This window comes from Bubalus kerabau, chromosome 9 (assembly GCF_029407905.1).
Source record: "Bubalus kerabau isolate K-KA32 ecotype Philippines breed swamp buffalo chromosome 9, PCC_UOA_SB_1v2, whole genome shotgun sequence".
Taxonomy (NCBI): Eukaryota; Metazoa; Chordata; class Mammalia; order Artiodactyla; family Bovidae; genus Bubalus; species Bubalus kerabau.
The window spans coordinates 48,944,864-48,972,689 of NC_073632.1; the positions used below are offsets into that span (position 1 = coordinate 48,944,864).

General features: G+C 40.6%; 2 protein-coding genes across 8 annotated transcripts in view; one reads left to right on the forward strand and one right to left on the reverse strand.

Moving 5' to 3' along the window:
* The window catches only part of CEP57L1 (centrosomal protein 57 like 1), a 226,043-nt gene that overhangs the window by 60,652 nt on the left and 137,565 nt on the right, over positions 1 to 27,826 (reverse strand). The window contains exon 1 of one of the 3 annotated variants that reach the window (XM_055535251.1): positions 22,872 to 23,015. The exons of 1 other annotated variant lie outside the window; for it this stretch is intronic. The gene's annotated coding sequence lies outside the window, so the exon portion shown is untranslated. Of the gene's footprint in view, positions 1 to 22,650; positions 22,800 to 22,871; positions 23,016 to 27,826 lie in introns of those variants that run through there. One more of the 3 variants, XM_055535253.1, reaches the window with a different exon arrangement.
* Positions 23,754 to 27,826, forward strand: part of SESN1 (sestrin 1) — a 116,710-nt gene continuing 112,637 nt past the window's right edge. For 2 of the 5 annotated variants that reach the window (XR_008698173.1, XM_055535246.1), the window contains exon 1: positions 23,761 to 24,420. Coding sequence is in view for 3 of the 5 variants with exons in the window: in XM_055535246.1 (XP_055391221.1) it covers positions 24,142 to 24,420 (279 nt within the window). In the remaining 2 variants the exon portion in view is untranslated. Of the gene's footprint in view, positions 24,421 to 27,826 lie in introns of all 5 variants that reach the window. The other 3 variants (XM_055535249.1, XM_055535248.1, XR_008698172.1) reach the window with 3 other exon arrangements.

Consider the following 27,826-nt stretch of genomic DNA (forward strand, 5'->3'; position numbering starts at 1 on the left):
AGGCTAGCAAATTTGGAAAACTCAGCAGTGGTCACAGGACTGGAATAGGTCAGTTTTCATTCCAATCCCAAAGAAAGGCAATGCCAAAGAATGCTCAAACTATTGCACAATTGCACTCATCTCATATGGCAGCAAAGTAAGGGTCAAAATTGTCCAACCCAGGCTTCAACAGTACATGAACCATGAACTTCCAGATGTTCAAGCTTGATTTAGAAAAGGCAGAAGAACCAGAAGTCAAATTGCCAACATCCGTTGGATCACTGAAAAAGCAAGAGAGTTCCAGAAAAAATATCTACTTCTGCTTTATTGACTATGCCAAAGTCTTTGACTGTGTGGATCACAACAAACTGTGGAAAATTCCTCAAGAGATGGGAATACCAGACCACCTTACCTTGCCTCTTGAGAAATCTGTATGCAGGTCAGGAAGCAACAGGTAGAACTGGACATGGAACAACAGACTGGTTCCAAATAGGAAAAGGAGTCTGTCAAGGCTGTATATTGTCACCCAGCTGATTTACTTTATATGCAGAGTACATCATGAGAAATGCTGGACTGGATGAAGCACAAGCTGGAATCAAGACTGCCGGGAGAAATATCAATAACCTCAGATATGCAGATGACACCACCCTTATGGCAGAAAGTGAAGAGGAGCTCAAAAGCCTCTTGATGAAAGTGAAAGTAGAGAGTGAAAAAGTTGGCTTAAACTCAACATTCAGAAAACTAAGATCATGGCATGCGGTCCCATCACTTCATGGCAAATAGATGGGGAAACAGTGGAAACAGTGAGAGACTTTATTTTTCTGGTCTCCAAAATCATTGCAGATGGTGACTGCAGCCATGAAGTTAAAAGACGCTTGCTCCTTGGAAGAAAAGTTATGACCAACCTAGATAGCATATTAAAAAGCAGAGACATTACTTTACCAAGAAAGGTAAACCAACAGTTTTACCAACAAAACTAGATTTACCAACTAGTTTTACCAACAAAAGTAGACATAGTATCTAATCAAAGCTATGGCTTTTCCAGTAGTCATGTATGGATGTGAGAGTCGGACTATAAAGAAAGCTGAGCGCTGAAGAATTGATGCTATTGAACTGTGGTGTTGGAGAAGACTCTTGAGAGTTCCCTGGAAAGCAAGGAGATCCAACCAGTCCATCCTAAACGAACTCAGTCCTATTAACTCAGGACTGATGCTGAAGCTGAAACTCCAATACTTTAGCCACCTGATGCAAAGAACTGACTCATTGGAAAAGACGCTGATGCTGGGAAAGATTGAAGTCAGGAGGAGAAGGGGACAACAGAGGATGAGATGGTTGGATGGCATCACTGACCCAATGGACATGAGTTTGAGCAAGCTCTGGGAGTTGGTGATGGACAGGGAGGCCTGGTGTGCTGCAGTCCATGGGGTCGCAAAGAGTCGGACATGACTGAGCGACTAAATCGAACTGAACTGAATATTCCATTGTGTATATGTACCACAAGTTTCTTATCGATTCATCTGCTGATGGATATCTAGGTTCCTTCCATGTCCTAGCTATTGTAAATGGTGCTACAGTGAACACTGGGGAACCTGTGTCTTTTTCAATTCTGGTTTTCTCAGGTTATATGCCCAGCAGTGGGACTGCTAGATCATACAGTAGTTTTATTCCTAGCTTTTTAAAGTAATCTCCATACTGTTCTCCATAGTGCTTGTATCATTCTGCATTCCCACTAACAGCACTCTTTCCAACATTTATTCTTTGTAGATTTTTTGATGATGACCATTCTGACTGGTGTGAGAGGATTCCTATAAGAAGACACTGATGAAAGAAATCAAAGGTGACACAAATAGATGGAGAGATATAACATGCTCTTGGATTGGAAGAATCGACACAGTGATAATGACTATACTACCCAAAGCAATCTATAGATTCAATGCAATTGCTTTCAAACTACCAACAGTATTTTTCATAGAACTAGAGCAAATAGTTTTACAATTTGTATGAAAACACAAAAGACCCCAAATAGAAAAAGCAACTTTGAGAAAGATGATGGAACTGGAGGAATCGACCTTCCTGACTTCAGACTGTACTACAAAGCTTCAGTCATCAAGACAGTATGGTACCAGCACAAAAACAGAAATATAGACCAATGGAACAAGATAGAAAGCCAAGAAATAAATCCACATACCTATGGGCGTCTTATCTTTGACAAAGGAGGCAAAAATAAACAATGGAGAAAAGACAGTCTCTTCAAGTGGTGCTAGGAAAACTGGTCAACTACGTGTAAAAGAATGAAGTTAGAACACTTTCTAACACCATACATGAAAATAAACTCAGAATGGATGAAAGACCTAAATGTACACCAGAAACTATAAAAACTAAGTCTTAAAGAAAGACATAGGCAGAACACTCTCTGACATAAATCACAGCAAGATCCTCTATGACCCACCTCCCAGAGTAATGGAAATAAAAACAAAAATAAACAAATGGAACCTAATTAAACTTAAAAGCTTTTGCACAATGAAGAAAACTATAAGCAAGGTGAAAAGTCAACCCTCAGAATGGTAGAAAATAACAGCAAAGGAAACACCTGACAAAGAATTAATCTCTAGAATAAACAAGCAGCTCATGTAGTTCAATACTAGAAAAACAAACAACTCAATCAAAAAAGTGGGCAGAAGACCTAAATGGACATTTCTCCAAAGACTTACGATGGCTACTAAACACATGAAAAGATGCTCAATATCACTCATTATCAGAGAAATGCAAATCAAAACTACAATGAGGCAGGAGGATTCTTTCCCACTGTACCATCTAGGAAGCCCCTTGGCAATCACCTGGGAAGTCCCTGGGAAATCCCAAGGGCTGCAAGAGACATGGGTTCAATCCCTGGGTCAGGAAGATCCCCTAGAGTAGGAAATGGCAAACCCACTCCAGTATTCTTGCATGGAAAATTCCATGGACAGGGGAGGTTGGTGCGCCTACAGTCCATGAGGTCGCAAAAAGTCAGATGACTGAGCATGTACTCACAGTAAAGCTCATATTGTTGTTATTCAGTCATATCCAACTCTGCGACTGCATGGACTCATAAATACAGATAAATCGAAACTGCTAAACTCAATTCTGCAGAATATTTATAGTCTTTTATAGCATATTCTTCATATCTGTACTAAAAGGCAAAAATCTAAAAATTATCAAGCAATACTTGAAAAGCATTTACAATAATTTACAAAGCCTTTACACATCAAATTTTGTTCTAACAAGTTTAAAAAGTGGCACTACTTTTATTACAGTTATTTTTTAACACATGAAGAAAAAAGCAAGATTAAGTGACTTGTCTAATAAATGGTAAAAACAGTATTCAAATCAGGTCTCCAGACTCTAAATATGGTGCCCTTTCTGTTTCTGTACTGCTTTCAATAAATCATACAGGATCTAATTTTCTCTATATTTGTCCTCAGATCACAAATAATATTAACAGATTTATTTTCCTAATGTTATTTATTTGAGCCAATATTAAAATAAGTTTGCATTCCCTGAGTACACACACTGATAATGGAGGGGGCAGTAACTAATACAACTGTTGAGAGCAAAAAGATGCGAGCTTAAGGTTAACACTTTTCCTTTGTATAAATCCACACACAAACATGTCTGACTGAGTATAATTCAATTTCCAAATTCTTTTCCAAAGAAAACAAACATTTTATCTAACAGAACTATTTTCTCTTCAAATATACCACTATGAAGATAACAACTGAGAAAAATATATCTTTTAAGTAAATTCTATTCTTGCCTTTAAAAAAAAGCACACACATATACTAAAAAATAAATATTTCCTTCCATTTTTCCCTCCTACCCACCAAGCCCCCAACTGCCTCTAACAATGAAAGAATAAAAAAATTAACAATAGATGGTTTAATTGGTGATTTTCAACTTTAACAAAGCCATCAATTGTCATTAATTTAGCATTATCTTTAACACACTTGTTAGTTATAGTTTGTGTAATTTGGACATGAGTTTGAGTGAACTCTGCGAGTTGGTGATGGACAGGGAGGCCTGGGGTGCTGCAATTCATGGGGTCGCAAAGAGTCGGACACGACTGAGTGACTGAACTGAAGAAACTTAGCTTTATTTTAGCAAGATTTGGACATATCTGCCTTCCTTTATGGAGAAGGCAATGGCACCCCACTCCAGTACTCGTGCCTGGAAAATCCCATGGATGCAGGAGCCTGGAAGGCTGCAGTCCATGGGGTCGCTAGGAGTTGGACATGACTGAGCAACTTCACTTTCACTTTTCACTTTCATGCACTGGAGAATGAAATGGCAACCCACTCCAGTATTCTTGCCTGGAGAATCCCAGGGACAGGGAAGCCTGATGGGCTGCTGTCTATGGGGTTGCTAGGAGTCGGACACAACTGAAGAGACTTAGCAGCAGCAGCAGCCTTCCTTTATAGTTCCTTAAGAGCAGAGACATTTTATTTTTCTATTATCCACTGACCTATTATGTGATAGTCATTCAGTAAATATTTGTTGCAGTGATTCAATTAACGTAGAAATACATAAAATGAAACACATCTAATAATTAATAAACATTTATTAATATATGTAATGCATATATCCTACTACTCTGAAATTTAACCTTAAATTATATTTGGCTTTTGCACAGCAAAGGAAATCACTGACAAAATGAAAAGACAGCCTACTGAAAGGGAGAAAATATCTGCAAATGATATGACCAATAATATCCAACACATATAAACAGCTCATACAACTCAACACCAAACAAACAACTCCATTAAAAAATGGGCAGAAGAATGAACAGATATTTTTCCAAAAAGGAAGACATTCAGCATAGCTAATCATCAGGGAAATGCAAATCAAAACCACAATGAGCTATTACCTCACAGTTGTAAGAATGGCTATCAACTAAAAGAACACAAAAAACAAGTGTTGGTGAGGATATGGAGAAAAAGGAACCCTCATACACTGTTTATAGAAATGTAAATCGGTGTAACCACTAAGGAAAACAGTATGGAGGTGTCTCAAAAAACTAAAAATAGTACTGCATATTCCTATATCTGAAATATATATATATACATCATATATATCTGAAAAAAATAAAACAAAAGCACTAATTCAAAAAGATACATGTATCTCAAGAGAAAAACAAGTATTGTATGATATTACTTACATGTAAAATCTAAAAATTACAACTAGTGAATGTAAGAAAAAATAAACAGCCTCAAGATACAGAGAACAAACTAGTGGTTACTAGTGGGGAGAGGGAACGGGGGAATATAAAGATAGAGGATTAAGAGGTAAACCTATTATGTATAAAATAAACTACAAAGATATATTGTACAACATGGGAAATATAGCCAATATTTTATAATAGTTAATGGAGTATAACCATCAAAAATATGAATCACTATACAGTACACCTGTAACATATAATATTGTACATCAACTATACTTCAATAAAAAAAGAAAATAAATAGATGAGGCAAGCAACAAGCAAATGAAACCAAATGTTAACAAATTTTCATTCCAGGAGATAGGTGAAAGGGTTTTATTAATATTATGCTATTCTTATTTTTTGTTTGAAATATTTAGCTTTTAAATGACACAAACGTTTAATAGCTTATCTCTATATATGTATATATTCACATAAAATATGTGGATAAGGAAAAGAAGAATAGAAAAAAAAAATGAAACCAGCATTGAAATTTGTCTATAAAATTTGTCATAAATTGTGTGTAGCTGCCTAGTGAGTTGACTTACAAATATTTCAATAAGGGCAAAGTGAATATAGATTTTTTAAAAACCATAATTTAAAAAAATCTATTAAAGTATGCCAGAAATACAGGAGATTTAGACATTTAAAACATATTGCAGTAAATTCGATAGGCTTTCCAATGGCTCAGTGGGTAAAGAACCTGTCTGCCAATGCAGGAGACACAGGAGATGCGTGCTCAATCTGTGGGTCAGGAAGATCCTTTGGAGAAAGAAGTGGAAACTCACTCCAGTGTTCTTGCCTGGAAAACCCTATGGACAGAGAAGCCTGGTGGGCTACAGTTCAAAGGGTCACAAAGAGTCAGACACAACTAAGCATGCATGCATACTGCATAGTAAATTTGATAACATCAGAGACAGATGAACTAGAGAAAATACTAAAAGGAAAAAATTTACTAAAATAGTAAATCTGATTTAAGTGGTTCATTCATTTATTCTTGAAAAATAGGAACAAAATAACACAACAAAGAAAAAGGAATGCTTTTCTAAGAATAGTATGTATGATAATGTTTTAGGAAATAGGTGTTTTAAGGGTGAAAAGAACGTAATTCAAATCAGTCTTGTTAAGGAAACAATTCAAATCAATTTTGTTACAGACACCTTAAAAATAAAATCTAAAGATTCAAAATTTAAAAACCTTTATGATCCATCTGGACAACACACACACAAACACACCAAGGTACGCACATACTAAATAAATGGTTGATAAACTATTTTTCTACAAGCCAAAATTAAAAAAAAAAAAAAAACCCTAGTATTTGGAAGTAAATCTATTTATGTTACTAAATGATAGATGATTAGGAAAATTTCCTTTAAAAACATAAACTGAAGTCAGTCAAAATATAGAGAGATAATATTTAAGGTTCAGATAGCTTCAATATTTCACAGTATAAAAAGGTGAAACTACTGGAGAGAAACCACAGGTGGGCTTTTGCAAGCCTATATGACTATGCAAGGGCTTCCCTGGTGGCTCGATGGTAAAGAATCCACCTGCCAATGCAGGAGACACAGGTATGATTCCTGTGTCGGGAAAATCCCCTGGAGAAGATATGTTTAAAACAAGACTGATTTGAATTACGTTCTTTTCACCCTTAAAACACTCCAGTATCCCACTGACAGAGGAGCCTGGCAGGCTATAGTCCATGGAGTTGCAAAACTTGGCAACTAAACAACAACAACTAGGCAAAGTTGCAAAGAAATCTCAATATGAACAAATAACAGGGGGTTTTGATTGAAGCAAAATATTCCTAATTGTAGGCAGTCTTTCCAAACAATCTGGGCATATACCACTCAGCCAGCTTAACAATATATAACAGTAGAGTACTGAAATGGAGGTGTTAGTCCAGTCTCCTAATTGTTCCAGATAAAGCTCTCCCTGACCCCATCTTTGGGTTGACTTCAAGTCTCTTGCTCAAGGAACGCTTTGGAAGAACAAAACTTACATAGTGGTAAAGATTCAGCATATTATTTGTTCTTTCTAAATTTCTGTCACCTTTTAATATTATTGATCAAAATGAATAATTTCAGATCAGAAGGAACTTTATTAATAAAAATATAAGTGCATCAGACACAGATCTTATAAGAAAAAAAAAGTTGCTCAGTTGTGTCTGACTCTTATATCTTTCACCAAAAACACTCTACCTCGAAACATAAACCTGTAGCATAAAACACAAAGCTATAAAACTCCTAGAGGGTAACATAGGAGAAAACCTAGGTGACTTTGTTTGGCAATGACTTTTTAGATACAACACCAAAGGCATAATCCATGAAAGAAAAACTGACAAGTTTGCCTCTATTAAAATTAAAAACTTCTGCTTCGCAAAAGACACTGGCAAGAGAATGAAAAGATGAGCCACAGACTGTAAAGAAAGTATTTGAGAAACATATCTGATAAAGAACTTGTGTCCAAAATATACAAAGAACTCCTAAAACTCAACAACAAAAAACCAAACCAATCAGTTTTAACATTAATCTTTAAAAAGACCTGAACAGACACTTCACCAAGAAGATATACAGGTGGCAAATGAGCATATTAAAAAATGCTCAACATCATATTTCACTAGGGAATTGCAAATTAAAATGAGATATCGTTATTTACCTACTAGAATGGCTAAAATCCAAAACAATGACAAACACCAAACACTGAGAAGGATGTAAAGGAAGATGAACTCTCATTCATTGCTGGGGGAATGCAAAATCGAAGAGTCACTTTGGAAAATAGCTGGGAAATTATTACAAAGCTAACCATAAGTGATCATGGTGTGGCCTAGAGCTAGATAGCCTGGAGTGTGATGTCAAGTGGGCCTCAGGAACCATTACTACAAACAAAGCTGGTTCACGTGATGGAATTCCAGATAAGCTATACCAAATCCTAAAACATGATGCTGTAAAAGGGCTGCACTCAACATGCCAGCAAATTTGGAAAACTCAGCAGTGGCCACAGGACTGGATAAGGTCAGTTTTCATTCCAATCCTAAAGAAAGGCAATGCCAAAGAACATTCAAACTACCATACAATTGTGCTCGTTTTACATCCTTGCAAGTGAATGCTCAAAATCCTTCAGGCTAGGCTTAAGCAGTATTGAGAACTCCCAGATGTACAAGCTGGATCTAGAAAAGGCAGAGGAACCAGAGATCAAATTGTCAACAACCACTGGATCATAGAGTGAAAAAAAGGGGGGGGGGGGGATTCCAGAAAAACATCTATACCTGTTCCACTGACTACACTAAAACCTTTAACTCTGTGGATCATAACAATCTGGAAAATTCTTAAAGAAATGGGAGTATCAGACCACCTTACCTGTCTCCTGATAAACCTGTATGCAGGTCCAGAAGCAACAGTTAGAACTGGACATAGAGCAACTGACTGGTTCAAAACTGGGAAAAGGAGTACTTCAAGGCTGTATATTGTCACCCTGCTTGTTTAACTTATGTGCAGAGTACATCATGCAAGATGCCAGGCTGGATGAAGCACAAGCTGGAATCAAGATTGCTGGCAGAAATATCAACAACCTCAGATGATACTACTCTAAGGCAGAAAGCAAAGAGGAACTAAAGAACCTCTTGTTGAAGGTGAAAGAGGAGAGTGAAACAGCTGGCTTAAAACTCAATATTCAAAAGCTAAGATCATGGCATCCAATCCCATTGCTTCATGGCAAAAAGATGGGAGAAAAGGGGAAACAGTAACAGATTTTATTTTCTTGGGCTCCAAAATCACTCCAGATAGTGACTTCAGCCATGAAATTAAAAGACACTTGCTCCTTAGAAAAAAAGATATGACATACCTAGAAAGCATATTAAAAAGCAGAGAAATCATTTTGCCAACAAATATCTATATAGTCAAAGCTATGGTCTTTTCCAGTTGTCATGTACGGATGTGAGAATCAGATCAGATCAGATCAGATCAGTCGCTCAGTCATGTCCGACTCTTTGCGACCCCATGAATCGCAGCATGCCAGGCCTCCATGTCCATCACCAACTCCCGGAGTTCACCCAGACTCAAGTCCATCGAGTCAGTGATGCCATCCAGCCATCTCATCCTCTGTCGTCCCCTTCTCCTCCTGCCCCCAATCTCTCCCAGCATCAGAGTCTTTTCCAATGAGTCAACTCTTCGCATGAGGTGGCCAAAGTACTGGAGTTTCAGCTTTAGCATCGTTCCTTCCAAAGAAATCCCAGGGCTGATCTCCTTCAGAATGGACTGGTTGGATCTCCTTGCAGCCCAAGGGACTCTTAAGAGTCTTCTCCAACACCACAATTCAAAAGCATCAATTCTTCAGCGCTCAACCTTCTTCACAGTCCAACTCTCACATCCATACATGACCACAGGAAAAACCATAGCCTTGACTAGACGGACCTTTGTTGGCAAAGTAATGTCTCTGCTTTTGAATATGCTATCTAGGTTGGTCATAACTTTCCTTCCAAGGAGTAAGCGTCTTTTAATTTCATGGCTGCAGTCACCATCTGCAGTGATTTTGGAGCCCAGAAAAATAAAGTCTGACACTGTTTCCACTGTTTCCCCATCTATTTCCCATGAAGTGATGGGACCAGATGCCATGATCTTTAAGCCAACTTTTTCACTCTCCACTTTCACTTTCATCAAGAGGCTTTTGAGCTCCTCTTCACTTTCTGCCATAAGGGTGGTGTCATCTGCATATCTGAGGTTATTGATATTTCTCCCGGCAATCTTGATTCCAGCTTGTGTTTCTTCCAGTCCAGCGTTTCTCATGATGTACTCTGCATATAAGTTAAATAAACAGGGTGACAATATACAGCCTTGACGAACTCCTTTTCCTATTTGGAACCAGTCTGTTGGTCCATGTCCAGTTCTAACTGTTGCTTCCTGACCTGCATACAAATTTCTCAAGAGGCAGATCAGGTGGTCTGGTATTCCCATCTGTTTCAGAATTTTCCACAGTTTATTGTGATCCACACAGTCAAAGGCTTTGGTGAGAATAGGACCATAAAAAAGCCTTAGAACCAAAGAACTGATGTTTTTGAATTGTGGTGCTGGAGAAGACTCTTGAGAGTTCCTTGGACAGCAAGGAGATCAAACCAGTCAATCCTAAAGGAAATAAACCCTGAATATTCACTGGAAGGACTGATGCTAGAGCTGACGTTCCAATACTTTGGCCACCTGATGCAAAGAGCCAATTCATTGGAAAAGACCCTGATGCTGAGAAAGATTGAGGGCAGAAGAAGGAACAACAGAGGATGAGATGGTTGAATGGCATCACCTATGCAATGGACATGAGTTTGAGCAAACTCCAGGAGATAGTAAAGGACAGGGAAACCTGGCATGCTGCAGTCCATGGGGTTTCAAAGAGTCAAAAATGACTTAGTGACTGAACAAAAATAACAACCGTTAAGATTATCATATAATCTAGCAATCATGCTCCTAGCTATTTATCCAAATAAAAACTTATATCCACAAAAAACCTGCCCAAGTGAAAACTTATGTCCACAAAAGCCTGCACAGAATGTTCACAGCATCTTTACTCATGACTGCCAAAAACTAGAAGCAACCAAGATGTCCTCCAACAGGCAAATAGATAAACTACAACCACACAATGAAATATTATTCAGTGATAAAAATAAACAAGCTATCAAGCCATGAAAAACACATGGAAGAGCTTTAAATGTATATTTGCTAAGTGAAAGAAGCCAGTTTGAAAAAGCTACATACTGTATGATTCCTGGAGAAGGCAATGGCACCCCACTCCAGTACTCTTGCCTGGAGAATCCCACGGATGGAAGAGCCTGGTAGGCTACAGTCCATGGGGTCACTAAGAGTCGGACATGACTGAGTGACTTCACTTTCACTATTCACTTTCATGCATTGGAGAAGGAAATGGCAACCCACTCCAGTGTTCTTGCCTGGAGAATCCCAGGGACAGGGAAGCCTGGTTGGGCTGCTGTCTGTGGGGTCGCACAGAGTCGGACACGACTGAAGCGACTTAGCAGTAGCAGCAGCAGTATGATTCCAACCACACGACATTTTGAAACAGCAAAGCTATACAGATAGTATAAAGATCAGTGGTTGCCAGGGGTTCAGGGAGGGAGAAAGTGTTAGTTGTTCAGTCATGCCCGACTCTTTGCAACCCTATGGACTGTAGCCCACCAGGCTCCTCAGTCCATGGGATTCTCCAGGCAAGAACACTGTAGTGGGTTGCCATTCCCTTCTACCAGGGGATCTACCCAACCCAGGGATTGAACCCAGGTCTCCTGCACTGCAGGCCGATTATTCAAGGAGAGAGAGGGAAGTGTGAAAAGATTGGAGCACAGGGAACTTTTAGGGTGGTGAAACTATTCTATATGATACTGCAATGACAGATAAATGACATTATGCATTCGTTAAAATCCATAAAATGTGCAAGTGTGACCCCTAATGCAAATTATGCACTTTGTTAAGAAAAAAAGAAAAAAATATATAGTCCATCTCTCCTCATTTTACAGCCAATGTCTCTGAGGCCCAGAAAGACCAAGAGACTTGCCAAAAATTATACTAAAAAAGAAGAGCTCAGGCCACAGCTGCGATCTGTTTTTATGGATAAAATTCAAAAACTGCACTGTGATGGATATCAGGAGTTGTTAATTCAGCCCTGTTAAAGCTTGAGCTGGGCTACTATTAAAAGTTAAGACCCTTGAGGCTTTCTGACAGTGAGATATTAAACACAATAAGGGTACAAAGGATAAAGAATTCAGCTTAAGTTATGATTCTTTCATTTTAAGCACAACTGTAAAGAAGAGGCTAAACAACTGGAACTGATGAGGTGGCACCTCAAGAAAGTAGAAAGCTTTTCTTCAGGGAAGGCTGAATGAACATCTGAGCTCTAATTTGGTATTTGAGCTCTACACTTAGGACCAAAAAAAAGAAAAGAAAAAAAATCTGCAACGAGAAAAAAGTTACCACTAAGTTCTTTATCATGAGGCAGATAGATATGGATTCCAATTCTGGGCCTGCCATTTATTAGCTGTGTGTTATGGGGAAAGTTATTTCAACTCTCTGGACTGAGCCACCAGGGAAACCCAAGAATACTGGAGTGAGTAGCCTATCCCTTCTCCAGGGGATCTTCCCAACCCAGGAATCGAACCAGGATCTCCTGCATTGCAGGTGGATTTTTTACCAGCTGAGATACCAGGAAAGCCCATGCTTCTGTATACTCATTGCCAAACATAGAGTGTGGCCATACTAGGTTTTCAATAAATACTGAAGTGCTGTTTAGTCACTAAGTCATGTTGACTCTTTTCGACTCCATGGACTATAGCCCACCAGGCTCCTCTATTCATGGGATTTTCCAGGCAAGAATACTGGAGTGGGTTGTCATTTCCTTCTCCAGGGGATCTTCCCTATCCAGGGATCGAATCCTCGTCAACTGAACAAATTAATGCAAATACTGGGCTTTCATTTTTCCATTCCCCAACAATGAAAAAGGTCACTGATGTAACTGATGAAGGAAAATGGTATTGTTTTCTTTAATAAATAAAACTGAGATCTAAGGTTGACAATGAAAGAAGAATCTCTACACACAGAAGGGCAATTTACGAGTTAAATCCATGAGCTCCAGTACTTGTCTTCAATATTGACTTTCCCCTTGGAGATCTCATCCCTCCTCACTGGCTTTGTTGGGAGAAGAGTGTTGCTCCCCTTATAATGCTCGTGCCTTGTTAGATCTACAATTATGACTCCCTTATATATCTTGATACAGCAAAGATAAAGTTACAATATTTAAATAAAACTTTACCAAGGCCAGAAGATAATAAACTAGAAGAAAACACAGACATCAAAACAGAAATCAGGCCGTGAATCTTAAAAGTTAGGATTTTTCTCTGCAGGGCTTTTAGGCCCTATTCTATGATAGTTCCTGATCTACCCACAACTGGTGAATAAGAATCCATGCTTACCATAACCCCTCCTTAAAGACTAAACCTATGAAAGAGAAGCCCAGAAGGATCCAGGGTTACCTATCTCCACCTAGATAAATCATTTTACCCAAGCTGTAGTTTCCTGATCTGGAACCTACTTTGGAAGAGCTGAACAAGAGAAACGTCAGTCCTTTAGGAGAGACTCTCCTATATTCAGAGAGCTGCTACGGTTTTATACTATAGGCCATCCCAAGTCAGTCAATCTTTATCTCAATTCAGCATGCGTGCATGCTCAGTCACATCCAACTCTTTGCGACCCTAAGGGATTTTCTAGGCAAGAATACCGGAGTGGGTTGCCATTTCCTTCTCCAGGCAATTTTCCCGAGCCAGGGACTGAATCCGCATCTCCTGTGTCTGCTGCATTGCAGGCAGATTCTTTAGCCCTGAGCCACCAGGGAAGCTCAATATTTCTTGAGCTCAATATTGAATATTAATAATTCAATACTGATATGGGAATATATGTCAGATGCATACACTGCAGGATAACAGAGACTGCCTACTGTCAAAGTGAAAGTGAAGTCACTCAGTCGTGTCCTACTCTTTGCGACCCCATGGACGGTAGCCTATCAGGCTCTGCAGTCCATGGGATTTTCCAGGCAAGAATACTGGAGTGGGCTGCCATTTCCTTCTCCAGGGGATCTTCCCAACCCAGGGATTGAACCTGGGTCTCCTGCATTGCAGACACGCTCTACCGTGTGAGCCACTAGGGAAACCTACTGTCAAACCATTCAGTAATTTTAGCTCTCTAGAAATGTTAGTAGCATTCTACAAGTTGACTAGTCATTTCTTCTTGAAATTTGCAAATTCCTGGTTGCCCATTTCTGGGTTATTCTCTTTCTTCTCTGGTTAGTTTCAGACTCTCACTCATGCTTATGTCATGCTCAGTCATGTCTGACTCCTTGCAACCCCATGGATTGTAGTCTGTCAGGTTCCTCTGTCTATGAATACTGCAATGGTTTGCCATTTCCTCCTCCAAGGAAGAGCCAGGGATCGAGCCCATGTCTCCTGTGTCTCCTGCATTGGCGGGCAGATTCTTTACCACTGAGCTGCCTGGGAAGCTCAGTTTCAGACTATCCTGGCTCTTATTCTACATTTTCACCATAGCCAATTGAGTTGTTCCCATGGTTAGAGTATAACACTGAATTGATGCTTTTGAACTGTGGTGTTGGAGAAGACTCTTGAGAGTCCCTTGGACTGCAAGGAGGTCCAACCAGTCCATTCTGAAGGAGATCAGCCCTGGGATTTCTTTGGAAGGAATGATGCTAAAGCTGAAACTCCAGTACTGTGGCCACCTCATGCGAAGAGTTGACTCATTGGAAAAGACTCTGATGCTGGGAGGGATTGGGGGCAGGAGGAGAAGGGGACGACAGAGGATGAGATGGCTGGATGGCATCACTGACTCGATGGACATGAGTCTCAGTGAACTCCAGGAGTTGGTGATGGACAGGGAGGCCTGGCGTGCTGCGATTCATGGGGTCGCAAAGAGTTGGACACGACTGAGCGACTGAACTGAAACTGAAACACAATGGTTATGAGTAAGCTTTGGATCAACTCTAGCATTTTTTTAAGCTATGCAAGGGTAAAATAATATATGTGCAAAGCATTTAAGAGAGTGCCTGAAACCCAGAAGCACATAGACATGGTAGGTTAAAAGCAAAATAAAACAAAATATTCTAATAATTTCCAAATATACATCTCTAGCTCAGACCTCACTGCTGAGCTCAAAATGTATCCCCATATGAAACATGGGGCCTATGAAAACTTATAAATAAGATTACCCTCTGAAGGCTAAACTATCAATCCGTATATAACAGACCAGAGAGATATATGCAAAGTTGGCTTATAGAGACAGAATGGCTCCAAGACTAGAGACTAGGTTACAATATAAATGTTTCAATATATTTAAAGACAGAATGTTTTCATCAAAAAGAAGAGTTGTCAAAGAATGGAAAAAGCAGCCTAGAGAGGCAAAAACTGGAGGCAATCTTAAGTTCTGCTGTAGAGGTTCTCATAGCTTAATGTTACCAAGTGACCACAACATATATCTAATTTCCTTTGTTCCGATTCTAAGCTCCTAAGCAATATGGTGATTTCTCATATAATTTTCCTACAGAGAAAACCCCTTAGTCAGAGAATCAGTATGCTATCTACTTGACAAATATCTCAAAGTATATCAATAATTTGGCATCCTAATAAATTCATCAGTCAAGTGTGTATATGTATCTCACAAACTCTGGTGCACTTACCAAGACTGTGTTTGTAAGTGCACAAGACTTAGGAGCCTTGTATAAAGCCCAGAGATAAATCCATGCACCTATGGACACCTTATCTTTGACAAAGGAGGCAAAAATATACTATGGAGAAAAGACAATCTCTTTAACAAGTGGTGCTAGGAAAACTGGTCAACCACGTGTAAAAGAATGAAACTAGAACACTAACAACATACACAAAATAAACACAAAATGGATTAAAGATCTAAATGTAAGACCAGAAACTATAAAACTCTTAGAGGAAAACATAGGCATTATACTCTCTGACATAAATCACAGCAAGATCCTCTATGAACCACCTCCCAGAGTAATGGAAATAAAAACAAAAATAAACAAATGGAACCTAATTAAACTTAAAAGCTTTTGCACAACAAAGGAAATGATAAGCAAGGTGAAAAGGCAGCTTTCAGAATGGGAGAAAATAATAGCAAACGAAACAACTGACAAAGAATTAATCTCCAAAATATACAAGCAGCTCATGCAGCTCAATACTAGAAAAATGAACAACCCAATCAAAAAGTGGCCCAAAGAACAAACAGACATTTCTCCAAAGAAGACATACAGACGGCTAATAAACACATGAAAAGATGCTCAACATCACTCATTATTAAAGAAATGCAAATCAAAACCACTATGAGGTATCATCTCATACTGGTCAGAATGGCTGCCATCAAAAAGTCTACAAATAATAAATGCTGGAGAGGGTGTGGAGAAAAGGGAACCCTCTTACACTGTTGGTGGAAATTCAAACTGGTACAGTCACTATGGAGAACAGTGTGGAGATTCCTTAAAACACTAGAAACAGAAATGCCATACAACCCAGCAATCCCATTGCTTAGCATATACACCGAGGAAACCAGAATTGAGACAGACACATGTACCTCAATGTTCACTGCAGCACTGTTTACAATAGCTAAGACATGGAAGCAACCTAGATGTCTTGTCCATTGACAGATGAATGGATAAGGAAGTTGTGGTACATAAACACAATGGAATTTTACTCAGTTATAAAAAAGAACACATTTGAGTCAATTCTAATGAGGTGGATGAACCTGGAGCCTAGTATATGGAGTGAAGTAAGGCAGAAAGAGAAACACCAATTGAGTATATTAACGCATATATATGGAATTTACAAAAACAGTAATGACGATCCTAGGTGCAAGGCAGCAAAAGAGACACAGATGTAAAGAACAGACTTTTGGACTATATGGGAGAAGGCGAGTGTGGGATGATTTCAGAGAATAGCACTGAAACATGTATATTACCATATGTAAAACAGATGGCCAGTGCAAGTTTGATGCATGAAGCAGGGCACTCAAAGCCAGTGCTCTAGGACAACCCAAAAGAATGGGGTGGGGAGGGAGGTGAGAGGGGGGCTCAGGACGGGGGGGCCAATGTGCACCCGTAGCTGATCCATGTCAATGTATGGCAAAAACCACCACAATATTGTAAAGTAATTACCCTCCAATTAAAATAAATAAATTTATTAAAAAAAACACTGATCACAGATCAGAATAACAAATATAATAATAATGATTTTAAATACTGCGACAATTACCACAATGTGACACAGACGTGAAGTTAGCAAATGCTGTAGAAAAAATGGTGCCGATGTACTTGCCCAATACAATGTTGGGCAAGTATATAAATGTCCAATTTGTAAAAAAATAAATAAAAAAGCATTACTTGTGAGGAACAATAAAAACAGGTATACCTGTTTAAAAAAAAAAAGACTTAGGAGCCGTCATTTTTTAATGAATTTCATGGTGAAGGCGTCTTGTTGGAGTACAGCCAGTCAGCCTTTTCCTTGACTAGAGTACTGTTCACTTAAAGCAGGAACTCCTCTACATATCCTCTACTTTGTGTTCAGTCATGCTGGACTCTTTGCGAGCCCATGGACTGTAGCCCACCAGGCTCCTCTGTCCATGGAATTTTCCAGAATACTGGAGTGGGTTACCATTTCCTACTCTAGGGGATCTTTTCAACCCAGGGATTGAACCCACATCCCTTGTATCTCCTGCATTGGCAAGAGGATTCTTTTCCACTTAGGGCCACCTGAGAAGCCCCATCTTCTACTCTATACTATAAATACATGTGACTATCTTATAACAGGGTGAGATATGTAGGAACATGGTAAAAATTATTACCAAATCCAATTTCAGGAGGGTGAACACTACAATTTACTAGCAATAAAAGTTTGCTGTTAAGACTACTTTTCTAAAATGTTGCATTATAAAATACCTTCTTCCATTCATTAATTATCTCATGTTTTTGTGAACAGGTAAATATGCAACACCTTTGAAAATTCTGACATTAACATTTTTCTTCCATTCTTTCAAATATTTAGTAAGTTCATTCTGTGAGGTACTGTACTCAGAGCTGGAGGTGATTTGCAAAAACTGGCACAGCTGCTACTCTTGCTTGCTAACACTTAGAAGCAGACATATTTCAATCAAATTATCATACTAACAACTGTAAAACTACATTTGTAACTTACTAACAAGTAAAGGTGGAGAAGGAAATGGCAACCCACTCCAGTATTCTTGCCTAGAGAATCCTATGGATGGAGGAGCCTGGTGGGCTGCTGTCCACAGGGTCACGCAGAGTTGGACACAACTGCAGCGACTTAGCAGCAGCAGCAGCAGCAGCAAGTAAAGGTATAGGGCACAATAAGAGTATGTAATAGGGGCATTTGATCAAATCAGGTAAATTTCCTGACCCAAGGATTGAACCCAGGTCTCCCACACTGCATGCAGATTCTTTATGGTCTCAGTCACCAGAGAAACCCCAAGATTACTGGATTGGGTAGCCATTCCCTTTCTCCAGAGGATCTTCCTGACTCAGGGATCAAACCCAGGTCTCCTGCATTGCAGGCAGATTCTTTAGCATCTGAGCTATCAAGGAAGCTCATAAACTTCTCTGAGAAAGTGATATTTCACTGCAGATCTACAGCACAGGAGTCAGAGACTAGTCTGGACAAAGAAAATGGTACCAGAGGTGCTGCATCCATATTCAGTGTCTCTAGCTCTTCTCCTGAAAGTTGCTCAGTTGTGTCTGATTCTTTGTGACCCCATGGACTATACAGTTCATGGAATTCTCCAGGCCAGAATACTGGAGTGGGTAACCTTTCCCTTGCTCCAGGGGATCTTCCCAACCCAGGGACTGAACCCAGGTCTCCCACATTGCAGACAGATTCTTTATCAGCTGTGCTACAAGGGAAGCCCAAGAATACTGGAGTGGGTAGCCTATCCCTTTTGCAGTGGATCTTCCTGACCCAGGAATCGATCTGCAGTCTGCTGCATTGCAGGTGGATTCTTTACCTACTGAGCTATCAGGGAAGCTCAGCTCTTCTTCTATTCTCTCTTAAATAAAACACCCTTCTGGCTTTCAAGATCCTCAGTGAGCTCCATGGTGCTGTATGCAGGGATCAGTTATCCTTATATCACTTGACTTAAAGCAGCATTTAACATAGCATTCCTTCCTCCTCAGCCACTTTCACTTGGCTTCTAGGATGTCATGCTCTAGGTTTTTCTCTCTGTTCACTGGACACTCTCGCATAGTCATCAGTTGCAGGTAACTCCAAATTGACCCAGAATCCATGGAGTGCCTTTCTGTGATATCAACTATTCTCAGTCTTTATCTGCTATCAAAACACTACTGGGGGGTGGGGGCAGATGGGCAGGGAACTACTGTGAAATCCAAAATTGTATCTACAGCCAGATCTTTACCCTCATCTCCAGACTCATTTACCAAACTGACTACTCCGTATCTCTACTGTAATATCTTAGAGTCATCTCAAACATAAAATAGCCAAACTAAACTCCTGATTTACCCCCAAACACAAATCTGGAGACTTTCCCATTATATTGGCAATTCCTTCCTTCTAGTTGCTCAAGCTAAAAAATTGTAATCATCTTTGACTCTTTTACTCTTAAAACCTCATAGCCAATCTGTCAGCAAACCTGTTGGCTCTATTTCATAATACATCCAGACTCTGGCCTCTTCCCACTGCCTCCACTGTTACTACCCTGGCCCACTACTACTGACATTTTTCACCTGGACTATTATCTTAGCTTCCTGTTAGTGTCTCTGCTTCTACCCTTGCTTCTCTGTGGTCCACAATCAACACAATTTAAAAGAAGTAATCAATTTAAAAAGTCAGATTATGCAACCCATCTGCTCAAAACCTTCCAACAGCTTCCTGTCTCAATCAAACAAGTCAAAATTTCTTTCAGTCATCTACATGACCTCCTTCCTCTGTGACCTCATGCTATTCTCTCTTGCCACACTGCTATTTGTCAAATGTGAAGACCTTCAGGTCTTTGTACTGGCTGTTCTCGTCATAGAAACATTCTTACTCCAGGCCTCTGCATGACTTTCTCCTCCTATTTCAGATCCCCTCAAATGTCTGCTTCTTGATTAGGTCTTCTCTGACCACCTTATTTAAAAGTGAAACTTGCCCCCCAAAACCTGGCACTCTCCATTCCCTTTCTGAGTTGGTTCTTCTTTTTCTCCACTGCATTTGTCTTCACTCCCAATGTCACATATTTATTGTCTATATCTCTTTACTAGAATGCAAAATTATGAGTAAGGACTTTTGTACATTGTGCTCAGTAGTATAACATCAATGTCCTATTACATAGAAGGTACTCAACAGATAGTTGTTGAGTGAACAAATGGATAAAAAGGAATAGGAGAACCAGTGACTGAAAGATCTGTATGACTGAAGCACATAAAGTTGGAGAGTGGTATGCTAGGTGAGGTGGAAAGGGGACAAATGACATTAGGCTTTATAAAGAAACTTTGCCTTTAAGATTAAAGTAAGACATCACTACATAGTTTTAAGAGAAATTTGCATTTCAAAAAGATTATTCTGGCTGCTGTGTGGAGAACTAATGGAGAAACCCCACGCTGAATAATCACTATTGCAATGGTTTTGGTAAGAGATTACGGCAGTTTAGAAAGACTGCTTATGTAGATGCAGGGAAAAGGATGGATTTGACGGGTGTTTGGGAGATAAAATCAATAAGACTTAACAATAATCTGGCTACACATGTATGAAGGTGTAGGAGCAAATTAACCAAGATGGTGGTGGTCAAACTCTCTCGCCTCCACGGCCTCTCGCTATTGCCCCATGTTTCGTAAATACATGGTTATGTAACAGCTGAGATCACTTACAGCAGTGCACATGCAGGTCAAGATGTACCCGCTTGGCCACCGGCCACTTTTTGCTCTGTAAACACATATAAGCTCCATCTGAAAAGCCGCTGCAGCTACATTATAGCTGTGTCCACTGGGTCAACCATGAGCGAATCCAGTGTGTCTGCTGTTATGGTTGCTACGCCAGTCAGGAGAGAATAAACATGTCTGTGGTTTCTATGGCTCCTTGAGCTTTCTTCCAGCTTTCCTGCTCATGCCTTGCCTACCCTGGGCTCAATGAACAGTGTAAACAGTGCGGAACAGTGAGGCAGAAGCACATTAAGAAACCAAGAATAAAGATTAGATTTCAAATTTTCATCACAAGTGGTTGGAGTTATCCTAAAGTGAAATATGGAACACTGGAGAACAATCAGAGGTGATAACCATGCATTTGGTTTTAGGCCTGCTGAGTTTGAAGTGCTTGTGAGCTATCCAAGACCTATCTTGGAAATGCATATAACAAAGCTCAAAGGTAAAGCTGGATCGAGTTATACATTTAAGAGTCATAAGTGGTGGTGAAACCACAGCTACGAATGAGATCATATTCAATTTCACAGTAAAAAGGAGACTTGGACTTAAGAAACTACCCTACCCTTTGTGGGTTGGACAAAGGAGGATGAGTCCATCAAAAAGAAAAAAACAGCTTTTTTGGATTCTGAACCATACTCATAAGTTCTCTTCTTTAAAAAAATTTGATTTAAACCAGTAATCTCAGAATGTTGAAGGCCTCCCAAATTAAACCAATTCATCAGAACTCTTTTCAAAGATAGGTCACTTTCAGAAACCATCTGGAAAATTCACAGTACCATTCTACTTGCTGCTTGAAAATACTTCAATATACAAAAAGCTATCTATTCCAAAATATATACGACCTCAGCTTATTGCAGTTTCCTGAAATTACCTTCTCTCTCTTTTGCTCAGGGCTTCACCATATGCTGTTCTTCTGGCCCTCTTTCCCCGAGATGAAGATTTCCCTAACTTTCCAAAACTTGGCTAAGTGATCTTTTTTCTGTCCATCCCAACAATATGTCATAGTGCTGTATGTTTAATGTGTGTACTGTGTGTTTAACCATTAATTAGATGTCTTTTCCACTGTTGTATATTTAGTACCTAACAAGGCTAAATTTTCAGAGACACATCTATTCTGCAACTTTAAACAGTTAAAATCTAATTTGGTTATCAGTCCATTGCCTGGCGTGCAGCTGTCCATGGGGTCGCAGAGTCAAAAAGACGGAGCGACTGAACAACCACTGCTGCTGCTGCTGCTGTAAGTCGCTTCAGTCCGACTCTGTGCGACCCCTTAGACGGCAGCCCACCAGGCTCCTCCATCCATGGGATTTTCCAGGCAAGAGTACTGAAGTGGGTTGAACAACCACTGACAACCGTTCAAACGTTGACCTTCCTCTAGAGGAATGACTCAAATGGTAATTTGTAAACAAACGATTGAATCTTTAAAACATACTCAATTTTGGAGATTCTTTTCATACGGTATCCTTAAGGCCTGCAAAAATTCATATTTAGGAATACCAGGGATTCTTTCCCGTTGAGTCTCATACAAAATGGATTTGACAGCTCTCTTTGAATGCCTGGCTTGGGATGTCATTTCAGCAAGTAAAACACAGAACACCCCTGCACAATGGCAAACAAAGCCCGCAATTGCACAGGGATACCCAATCCATCACGCGCGAGCCTGCTTGGCAGGACAGAAGCAGAGGCAGCAGCGTGGAGCACCGGTTTCCACAGCATCCCGCTTGTCTAGCCTTACGCCGCACCCTCCGACCCTCAGGGTAGCGACCATTCCCAAATTCTCTCCTCGACGCGGGAAAACTGGGCACCCGGACTAGTCCTTCCCAACGTAGATTACTCATAGAAGTCCCTGGACTAAAGCTTACAGTCCTAGATGGCTCGGTTTCTAAACTCCTAGAGGAAATGGAGGAAGGGAAAAAATCCTGTCAAGGAAAAGTTGCAGCCAAGCCCACAGTGCTCACCAAGCCGACGCTCTCAGTCAATCCTCGCCAGCGATAACCGTTGGCTAGCAGGCCGCCAAAAGCAATGTCGCAGTGGCTCTTGGGGGCTGTAGTTTTTGTCGCAAACGAAAAGCGCAGACAGCACCCAAACTACCTTTCCCAGAAGTCAATGCGAGCACGCCCTGCTTCCTTAAATCTGGGGTTTGGCGTAATAAAGACAGCGTTCTTATTTTTAGACTGACCTTAAACTTAGATTCAGGCACTTCCAGGTGTACGTCTGTGCACACTTTATTTTCCCTGTTTGTGTTGTCTGTGATAGCGTACTTCAACCTCCCCTTACTTTCTTTTTTTCCCCTTTTTCGGTCCAAAGAAGCCAAACGCCAGGGGATAGAAAACGCTCCCCGGCGCAGATTAAGTGCCTATTAAAGCGCATGCGCCTTGCTTCCTGTCACGCTTGCGTAGCAACCGGCAGCGGTTGGCGGCCGCGCGCGGACCTGGGGTCTGGAGGTAGCCTGTGTGTGGGCGGGGCTTTTTCCAATGGCTTTGCCTCCGCGGGTCGCGTCTACTAGGGCGGGGAAGAGGGCGCAGGGGCAGGGGCGGCTCCTGGTTTGTGCCGGGCGGAGAAAGGGGAGGGGCTGGGGGGTGAGGACCCCATCTTCCCTCCCCGCTCCCGCCCTCTGGGCCGAGCCCCACAGATGAGGCTGGGCGAAGGGGCGGGCTCTGCGCCGCGGGCCCCGCCGCTCCTCCAGCTTCGCGGCCCAACCCTGCGCTCGGGGATTGCGGGGCTGCCCTGTGCCCGTCTGGCTTGGAGGGCGGTGGGCGAGGACGCAAGGATTGGAACAGAAGCGGCGTCTGCCCAGGGCACCCGGAACCGACAGGGCAGGAGACGCTTTTCCTCCAACGCTACAGAGACAGCGGCTGCACAAGGCTGCCGCCCCCCGGGAGCGTCAGGGTCTCTGGCCGTGGCGGCCAGCGAGCCAGGGTTCGGCAAGCCTTCCCAGCCAGCGCCCGGCCGAGAGGGAGGAGCTGCAGAAGGCGGGGACTGGTGCCGGAGGAGGGGCGGGGTGGGAACGCTCCCGAGAACACCGTGGCTGCACTGACAAAAAACACCGAATGGCTGGAGAGCGTTCAACTGTTACCAGCCTTTTTGGGCAGAGCACGGGTTTGACAGCTCCTCAACGTGAGGATATCCGCTGACCCCGCGGGTCGCAGGAGAACACTTTCCCGACACTGGCTGTGCAGCAAAGCCAGCGCTGTAAGGTTTCAACTTGCCAACTTTTTTTTCCAGACTCTGGCCAGAAGACTGCCCCTCCGGGTAGAAGGAGAGGGCGAGCTCTGTCTTGTAGCTCGAAGAGACGCTTCTGGTTCCAAATGTCACCCAGACGTGTTTTTTCATGACGATTCTAGTTCTCTGATTTCATTCTTATATTTCTCGTTTTAAAAATATAAAGTGCTTTGGGGGGCATGCTGAAAGTTAACTGAAGACGGCAAAGAAAAAACTCCACGGTTGTCATGGCTGAAAGAGAGAATGAAGTGAGATGGGATGGACTGTGCAGTAGAGATTCAACTACTAGAGAGACAGCTCTGGAAAACATTAGGCAAATCATTGTGAGAAAAACCGAGTGTCTTCGTTTGGTGAAAGAGACACCTTATCGTCCAGCAGACGGCCTTTCAAATGCGGTTTCTTTGGATGAATTGAATAAGCTTCTTGCTCATCTGCTTATGCTTTCTAAGAGGTGTCCCTTTAAAGATGTGAGAGAGAAAAGTGAGTTCATCCTGAAGAGCGTCCAGGTAAGAAAGAGCATTTTAAGTACAACTGTTTATCTAGTACAGTGACGTTTACTTGCAGATAATCACTTTGTAATTGCTTCAAGTAAGTTGTTATAATTTGAATTACCTTAAATTTAGAGCGTTCTGTAAAACGTTTAAATTGGGGTTAAAATTGGCCAAGGTGAACTAATTTTCAAGTACAACTAAATAAGTATTGTCTTTCTAGAGAGTTTTAGCAGAAATGCATTCTTCCTGGGGAAAATACGTGAAAATTACAGTTAATTACAAGTAAATACTTGCAGTTCTTTACATTCATTTTTACATGTTGTTGGAAACTGTAGCCAGTATGCTTTTCATATTGTTACAAACAATGTTCTATGTGGAAAGTTTCACGTTTAAAAGCTTCTAAAATGATAAAGGATATTTAATGTTTCCTAGTCAGCTTGTTCGAGATAACTGGTGAAACAATTTTCTCTTGTTCTTAAAAACAAAACAAAAAACCCCAGAATCTGTTTCCTAAATGCAACCTTTCTTTTCTGAAAGAAAGAATTATATAAATAATAAAAGCCCATATTGTAAAGGAGCTGACATCTGCAGATTGAAAAATTGGATCCAGGTTGAGTGACTGATAGACTCTTATGGTCAATTACTTAACTAGCTTTCTCTGTGTTTGCCTAAGTTTGATGCTTTTCTTTCTTACATACATTTCTATTTAAGTTGTAAAAGATTAAGAATGTTTCCTTCTTCTTGTACATATTCAGTTTATCTTTCAAATTAAAAATGGTCGAAATGCTCTTTATGTTTCTCTGTCTAAATTACTCAATTCACATGTGTTCAAAGTCATGGTACGAGAAGTTTTTTAAATGTATGATTTACTTGGGTGTATATATATATATATATAAGCTAAGATGAACAGTTTTTCTATTCTGGTTTGAATTCAGTTTAAAGCAACAAAAAATAATAATGTGCATAAAACAAAGACTCTTTAAAATCTTAGATATTTATTTTCACAAACAGTGGAAACAATTGTTACAATTTACATTTATCCAGAGTTACTGCTGCTGCTGCTGCTAAGTCACTTCAGTTGTGTCCGACTCTGTGCGACCCCATAGACGGCAGCCCACCAGGCACCCCCGTCCCCGGGATTCTCCAGGCAAGAACACTGGAGTGGGTTGCCATTTCCTTCTCCAAATCCAGAGTTACTAGAGAGGAATTATTATTCCAGGACTTGAAGTTTACCCTTTTAAGCATCAAGTTATTTCTCTATCTTAGTGACGACAACAACCATTTCTTTTTTCATAATGGGGTCATCATTTTGCATATCAAGTACGTACTGTTGTACAGTTGAGGGTGGAATGTATGTATAGGACTCTGTGATCCACTTTGAATTTGTGTGTTCAATTTTTATAGTTTTTCTGTCCCTTCCCTTGCTGTCAGTATTCTTCATTTCAGCATCTTCTTGAATGCTTTATTTTGCTACTCTTAAAAATTACTAGAATGGGAAACCAGATAGCTAATTTTGTTAAGAGTTAGATTGAAAACTGAAGTAATTAGGCTCTGGAGATTACAAGGCCAAAGGATGGACATAATGGTAAGTAAATGGGTACTGGTATCAAACCTGGGCTCAGATTCTCCTCCTTTATTAATATACTATATAACCTTGAATGAGTTATTTGACCTCTCTTAGCTTGGATTTCCACATCTATAAAATGGGTATAATAATACAGAGGTGTGTTATTATAGTAAATTAATATTATAAAGGAGCTGTAAAATGCCCTATATGTAATGGATACTCCTGTCCTCTTCCTTATTTTTTAAAAAACATTTATTTATTTGTCTGGGTGGGTCTTCACTGTGGCACTCAGGACCTTCAATCTTCCTTGCAGCATGTGAGATCTAATTCCCTGAACTGGGACCTAAACCCAGGCCCCCTGCATTGAGAATGCAGAGTTTTAGCCACTGGACCATCAGGGAAGTCCTTCCTCTCCCCTTTCATAAATGAAATACATGGACTATGTGATATGTATTTTAAGACTCATTCATTCTGCAAAAGGAATCAAGACTCTCTACTATGAAGTTTTCCTGTCAGTTTATACCTTCATTTTCATCTCTGCATCTATTGTACATCATTCCAGCCACAATTCTAACAGGCACTTTACTTATGTTGGGTTATAATCACATATTTATGTGTCTGTCTCCCCTAGGAGGGCTATAAGTTCTCACGAGTATTGACTGGGACTTGCAAACTACTAAATAAATATTGTGTCTTAGTCTGAATAGGTGAGGTTACTATTAATAGATATGGGATTTTCCATCCCTACATCATTCATTCCTGCCTTCATTCAACAAATATTAATTGAACCCCTGCTAAATACCATTCTAAGAACTGAGAATCAGTGGTAACAATTTTGACATTCTACTAAAGGGAAACTGACCATAGAGAAGTAAACAAACAATGTAATTTTAGATAATATAGGAAGACTTCCCTGAAGAGATGGCATTTAAGCAGAAATAAATAAGTATTATCTAGGCAAAAATGAGATTATGAGGGGGACATTCCAGATGTAGGGAATAGTATATGTGAAGGCCTCATGGTAAAAGAGATCACGGAGAAGGCAATGGCACCCCACTCTAATACTCTTGCCTGGAAAATCCCATGGACGGAGGAGCCTGGTAGGCTGCAGTCCATGGGGTCGCTAAGAGTCGGACACGACTGAGCGACTTCACTCTCACTTTTCGCTTTCCTGCATTGGAGAAGGAAATGGCAACCCACTTCAGTGTTCTTGCCTGGAGAATCCCAGGGACGGCGGAGCCTGGTGGGCTGCCGTCTATGGGGTTGCACAGAGTCGGACATGACTGAAGTAACGCAGCATGGTAAAAGAGATCAGGTGAATTTAGGAGTGGAAAGTAATGCAGTTTGAGGAGAGTGTGAAAGTTTAAATACATGCTTAGGAGTCAGAGCTGACTCCAATACTTTATTAACTCTACAACCTTTGGTAAGTTACATAATCTCTCCTTGACTCAGTTTTCTTATCTGCACAATGAGGATGAGAATCAGATCAGATCAGATCAGTCGCTCAGTTGTGTCCGACTCTTTGCGACCCCATGAATTACAGCACGCCAGGCCTCCCTGTCCATCACCAACTCCCGGAGTTCACTCAGACTCACGTCCATCGAGTCAGTGATGCCATCCAGCCATCTCATCCTCTGTCGTCCCCTTCTCCTCCTGCCCCCAATCCCTCCCAGCATCAGAGTCTTTTCCAATGAGTCAACTCTTCGCATGAGGTGGCCAAAGGACTGGAGTTTCAGCTTTAGCATCGTTCCTTCCAAAGAATCCCAGGGCTGATCTCCTTCAGAATGGACTGGTTGGATCTCCTTGCAATCCAAGGGACTCTCAAGAGTCTTCTCCAGCACCACAGTTCAAAAG